Source organism: Nicotiana tabacum, chromosome 5 (assembly GCF_000715075.1).
Source record: "Nicotiana tabacum cultivar K326 chromosome 5, ASM71507v2, whole genome shotgun sequence".
NCBI lineage: Eukaryota > Viridiplantae > Streptophyta > Magnoliopsida > Solanales > Solanaceae > Nicotiana > Nicotiana tabacum.
This window is the reverse complement of record NC_134084.1, coordinates 149,278,335-149,284,426: the sequence shown is the minus strand read 5'-3', so window position 1 is coordinate 149,284,426 and position 6,092 is coordinate 149,278,335. Positions and strand designations below refer to the sequence as shown.

At 35.6% G+C, this 6,092-nt stretch overlaps 1 protein-coding gene and 1 long non-coding RNA gene across 2 annotated transcripts; one reads left to right on the top strand and one right to left on the bottom strand.

Moving 5' to 3' along the window:
• The first annotated feature begins 1,372 nt into the window (after positions 1–1,372).
• LOC107816159 (putative disease resistance protein At4g10780) lies at positions 1,373–3,160 on the top strand. Its single transcript, XM_075253141.1, has 2 exons — positions 1,373–1,905; positions 2,038–3,160. The coding sequence occupies exons 1-2, from the start codon at positions 1,554–1,556 to the stop codon at positions 3,138–3,140; spliced, it is 1,455 nt and encodes a 484-aa protein (XP_075109242.1). The 5' UTR covers positions 1,373–1,553; the 3' UTR covers positions 3,141–3,160.
• A 142-nt stretch (positions 3,161–3,302) lies between these two features.
• LOC107816160 (uncharacterized) lies at positions 3,303–4,293 on the bottom strand. The gene is made up of 3 exons (XR_001654868.2): positions 4,079–4,293; positions 3,810–3,864; positions 3,303–3,569 (listed from the first exon to the last, which is right to left on the bottom strand). It is a non-coding gene; the product is annotated as an uncharacterized LOC107816160 (long non-coding RNA).
• Between the last annotated feature and the right edge of the window lie 1,799 nt (positions 4,294–6,092).

Here is a 6,092-nt window from a genome sequence, read left to right as displayed (position 1 = left end):
ATTTAATTCTCCAATATTAGCGCGCCTAAATAAGGAAGCATACAGCTACAATGATTCTTTATTTAATAAATTGTTTATATTTTGTAGAAATACTATTAGCATGGCGGTAATATGCAACTATGAACATATTTGGTAATATAGTTTCCTATATAGTATAGGAACCAAAATTTCCATATGTAAATAAAGCAATAGTCACATTTAGTTTGAGCTTTCCTTCTTCCTTGCTATAAAAATTTAACCCAATTAAACTCTACCAAAGTTTTTCTACTCGGCTGGTAAATGCTTTGGCATATTACTAATTGGTAACTATGCTTGTTCATGCAAGCGTAAGATTCACTCAATTTATTTTTTCTTCTTTTTTCTATCAAATCTGAACAGATAGCAGCTCAGCTCTTCTTTTTTCCATCAAATCTGACCAGATAGCAGCTCAGCCTTTCAACGACGAGAAGGTATTACTTCTTTCAGTTCATTTATTTTCCTATATGTACTGTTTCCTGTATAGTTTGTGTTCGAGTGAATTTACTACAATCGTATATTGATATTACCATAAATCACTAGATCTGCCAATTTTAGTCGCATATTCGTCTCACAATTATGGATAAATGAGCTAGAAGATACTGATTGTTTCTAGAAGTAGAAGCTTTAGTGAACAGAAGATTAATAGTTCAAAACTCCTTGAGTAATTGCCTGATATTTCCTGCAGTAATTTCCTTTCAAGTAACAAGAAATTAGTTGAATTATTTTATCTGACTAAGTTACTGTCAACAGGGGCGTATCCAGCTTACTGACACCGTGTTCAATTGAACACATAATTTTTGATGTGGAACATAATTTATATGAAAAATTCACTAAAATTGTAACAAATAGTAGATATGAACCATAATTTTATAAATAAAATGAGTTCATGGTAAGAACCTTAACTGTTGAACCCATAGAATTTAAATCTTGGATTCGCCTCTGGCTAGCAATTGTATACATTAAGAGGAATCATCATATATTGTTGAAGCGATGATTCAAATGTCAAACTTCACGTGCTACTGAGTTTGCTCAAGATGAAAAACTTTTCCAGCACCTGAAGGTTGAAGTACTAATAAGTATTCTCTTTTGCTGCTGGCTTTGTTTTGTTAGTACTAGTGATGGAGGCATTATCATTCCTCAAAGAAAAAGTATGGGAACCATACATGGGACTCGAGGAAAAAATGGAAACCCTTAAAAGAAAGATGGAAGCATTGATCAGTCGAAGGGATGATGTCATGGTTCAAGCAAAAGACGGAGAACTCCATTCAAGTAAGAAACGGAAGACAGAGGTTGACAATTGGCAGAGCAGCATACAAAAACTAGAGCATGACCTCAAATGCTTTGAGCTAAAAATATAACAGAGTTCCAACATTTCGCGCATTGGGTTGTCAAATGATGCTGATAAAATTCATAAAGAAGTGGAAAATCTCCTAGACCAAGGTAAATTTTCTGAAGGGATTTTGCTCAATGTGAATGAAGAAAAGATACAACCTTTGGTGACAACAAACGTGAAAGGCCAAATATTTTACCAGAGTATGAGGCAGGTGCTATTGTCTTTGAATGGAGTTTCAAGTATTGGCATTTACGGAATGAGGGGTGTGGGGAAAACGACTCTTGCGGAGCATATTCATAACCATCTCCTCAAAGATTCAAGATTCTCAGGTAACGTTTATTGGGTCACTGTATCACAAGATTTTAGCATTACTAAACTGCAAAGTGAGATTGCTAAGGCTCTGAAACTTGATTCAACTGAGGATGACGATAAGAAAAGGGCAGCCATTTTGTACCAAAGTTTGGAGAGGAAGATAAACTTTGTGCTCATATTGGATGATGTATGGACCCATTTTGATGTAAAGAAGGCGGGAATTCCTTTGGATATTGGTGGAGGTAAATGATCATAACTAGGATTGGCTGCCAAAAGAAAGTAAAAGTAGAAACTCTTTCAGTGACCGAATCATGGGGATTATTTGTGGAGACTCTTGATCACAATGGAGATCTTCCAATGGAAATAGAAAATAGCAAAGAAAATGACAAAGAAATGTGATGGATTGCCACTAGGGTTAATTACTATGGCTGCAAGTATGAGAGGAGTGAATGATGTTTTTGAGTGGAGGGATGCATTCGAAGAATTCAAAGAATCTTGTATGCAAATGGAGACTATGAATGATAAAGTGTTTCCCATTCTCTGCTATAGCTATAACAGATTGAGGGATCCAAGATTACAAAAATGTTTCCTCTATTGTTGTTTGTATCCTGAAGACTTCGAAATTGAGAGAGATGAATTGATTCAGCGCTTCATTGTTGAAGGATTGCTAGACAGAAGGAACAGCAGGAGAGCAGAATTTGACCAAGGTAATGCAGTGTTGAACAAATTGGAAAGGGCGTGCTTATTAGAAAGTGTAGTGAATCGTAATGAAAAAAAGAAATGTTTGAAGATGCATGATTTGGTGAGAGAGATGGCATTGCAAATTGCAAGAGATGAATTTAAGTGGATGGTGAAAGTGGGAGCACAATTGCATGAAGTACCGTGGGAGCAAGAATGGTCAGAGGACTTGGACAAGGTTGCTTTGATGAATAATGATTTAAAGGAAGTTTCACTGCCCTTATCTCATGTACTTCCAAGGCTCACAACTTTGTTATTACGAGGAAATCGTAGCTTGAATCAAGTTGTAGAACCTTTTTTTGCGCAGATGCCAGGTCTACGTGTTTTAGATTTAAGCTACACTGATATAGAAAAGTTGCCTAGTTCTGTATCAAATCTGGTAAGCCTCTCTGCATTGCTGCTACGAGGTTGTCTGAAACTCAGATTTGTGCCGCCATTGAACAAGCTAAAGAACCTCATTGAATTGGACCTTTATGGCACAATTATCGAGGAAGTGCCCCAAGGCCTAGAAAACTTGGTTAGTTTAAGAAGCTTGGACATGAGAAGAGACGGCTATGCTGGTTTAAGAAGCTTGGACATGAGAAGAGACGAAACAACATGGACCCAGGCACCAGTTATGACACCAGCTGTAGATATATTAGCTAGGCTCTCTAATCTTCAATCCCTTTCGGTTCCTTTTGTTGTACGAGTAGAAGATTTACAAGGGATATATTATTTTTATTATATTTTAATTTTTTGACAAAAAAATTAATTTTTTATGGTGACAAAATTTTCTCTCACAAATCTCTTGTTTCTTAGATATTTGAGTTTTTCTAACATTTTCTAATTATACTATGGTCGTGCATATTATATTAAAACTAATAACATATTAAGCATGAGAAATAACTTATTCCGCACAAACTAAAATTTAAAAAGTTTCACAAAATAAATTTCCAAATACACATTTGTACTAATCAGTTAATAGCATCTGCAATACATAAGCCTTGTACAATAATCAAAAATTGAAGGAAAAACTTGCCAATGTGAGGCTTGATTATAATATAGATCAGAAATAATGTACAAAATTTTGCAGTGAACATAAGTATTTGCTTGATGATTCATGTTGCCACCTTCATCGCACCCCCTTGATCTTCATGCATCTAAGAATATATGAAGCACACTCACTAGACTGAAATAATGAAATAACATGATCTTGTGAGAAACTTATATTTGAATTCTCAAAACATATAAAGATGCATATACAGTTACTAATTAAAAATATTCAATAAATCATGGAATAAGAAAAAATACTTAGCCATGAAATAGGTGAAAAAAGATTTATAGTTTTTTCAAACACAGAAGACAAATGAGAAAGCATTTAAATAAACATCATAAATATAAGGAGATGGAAAAAAGAAGTAAAACTTACAATTTGGCATAAAAAGAGATTGAAATTTCTCAAAGGCACATTTTTCTTGAGTACCCTGTAAATCAAAAACAAATAATTGAAGCAGAAACCCAAGTTAATTGCTTGTAAGACACAAAACCTATCAAATCTTCAAAATCGCACTCCTTATAAAATATAAGGCATAATATCTCTTAAATTGCTGGAATAACTCGTAAATTGAAGTTAAAAATCTAAATCCAAGTAAATGTAAGAAGATTCAGAAACTCTACGATATAGAGACATGAGCTTACCCGGAAAGAGACAAACCAACACGTTAAATTTTTGTCTATAAATAGAGAACCAGTAGGGATACCATCTTGTTCCTATTTATCTTTCTTGCGGCCTTAATTAAGGCCGACTACTGAAGGTGGAAGAAAGACATAAGAAAATGGGGAGGGAGAGTGCGGCTGAGGGAGGAAGTAGGAAGTTTAGGTTTAGGTTTTAGATTTACGTCGTCTACTTCTTATATATGTTGCCTTAGTTTACTTCTAATACAAATGCCATATATATAACATACAAGAAAAAATACAAATACCATAAATGCAAATAAAAGTAAGAAATATACCTATAGTAAACCAAAAATACATATATAAATATAATACATTTAACTAAAATAAAAAAAATCAGCTATTTGCATGAAATAAAGATATTCTAAAATATATTTTTCTTTATAGCTTTTTTCATCCTATATAATATTGTTAGTTTTGTTATATGTTCATATTTCAATAATATTAGCTTCTTAATTTTTAGTGTTTGATAATTATTAAGTTATTAAAACAATATTAGATTATTAAATCAATAACTTTTACACTTATCTAAATTGAATATAACTAGTAATCAATGTAGATAGATACAAGCAACCAACATGGGTTGTGGTGGAGTGGTAAGTACTCATTCATCCTTAACCAGAGGTCTCGAATTCGAGCCCTAGGTATGGAGTCGCCTTTGTTAGGGAGCGCTTTACCCCCTCCCCCCTCCTGTGATGACCCGGACAGTCGTCTCATGAGTTACCACTCAATTTTTCCTATTTCTGCTTTGTTATGATTTATTTATCCGTGTGATGTGGAATCGGGTTGGTCGGATCGAATTCGGAAAGGATTTGGTAAGGTTTGAGACACTTAGTCTCTTTTAAGGAAGTTTAAGTTGGAAAAGTCAACCGGATGTTGACTTATGTGTTAGAGGTCTTGGATATGAGTTCTGATGGTTCGGTTAGCTTCGGGAGGTGATTTGGGACTTAGGAGTGTGATCGGAATGAGTTTTGGAGGTTCGGAGTAAATTTAGCCTTGAATTGGCGAAGTTGATATTTTGGCGATTTCCGGTTGGTAGGTGAGATTTTGATATAAGGGTCGGAATGGAAATTCGAGAGTTGTAGTGGTTCTGTGGTGTGATTTGGAATGTGTGTGCAAAATTTCAGATCATTCAAACGTGGTTTGGTTGGGTTTTTGATCGAACGCGTAATCTGGAAGATTTTAGGAAATTTGGCTTGAATCCGATGTGTTTTGGTTGATTTGATATATGGAACATCATAAGATTTCAAATCAAATACGCGACTTAACAGTCGTACGGGACGGACCAAGTCACAATCCCCAATAGTGCACGACTCCACGCTCGTCATCTAGCGTGTGCGTCACCTCAAAATAGCACAACGATGTGAAATACGGGGTTTCAAACCCTCAGGACAACATTTACAATCATTACTTACCTCGATCCGGTCCAAACTCTAGCCCGCAATGCCTTTGCCCTCACGAATCGACCTCCGGCTGCTCCAAATCTAGTCACAATCAGTGCATAACTATTAAAATATGCTAAGTGAATAAAGTCCACTCGAAAATACATTCATGTATACCTTCCACTGTCATAAACATTACGCAGTCACTTAATCTTCCCGAGTCTGAACTCATATCGCAACATGAAATTTACTTCATTCCCAATGAGGACATATGAAAAGATTCTTCACACGCCGATAACTCGGGGCTAAACCTTGAATCAAGATGGAAATCAAGCACCTAATAGTCCTTCTATCCTCCAGCAGACCCTTCTCGTCGCTTCCAAATCATATGAATACATCTCACAGTTACATCACACTCATCACGTAACTATCCAGTCATTACTTCTTCTAATAGGGCACTACCGAATGTATAAGTTCAAAAATACTTGCTCACACAATCAGCACCTCGATGCTCAAGCTATAAGCAAAATTCGGCCTCGAGTCCTCCAGACTGGCCCAACATCAACACACAGAGATCACATCTCGCCCCTCGATCA

Bases quoted from the DNA above. Each gene is read 5' to 3' on its own strand.
- LOC107816159 (XM_075253141.1), top strand. From the start codon at position 1,554: ATGAGGCAGGTGCTATTGTCTTTGAATGGAGTTTCAAGTATTGGCATT. The intron at 1,906-2,037 runs GTAAATGATCAT...AATAGAAAATAG, and splicing joins TCCTTTGGATATTGGTGGAG to CAAAGAAAATGACAAAGAAA.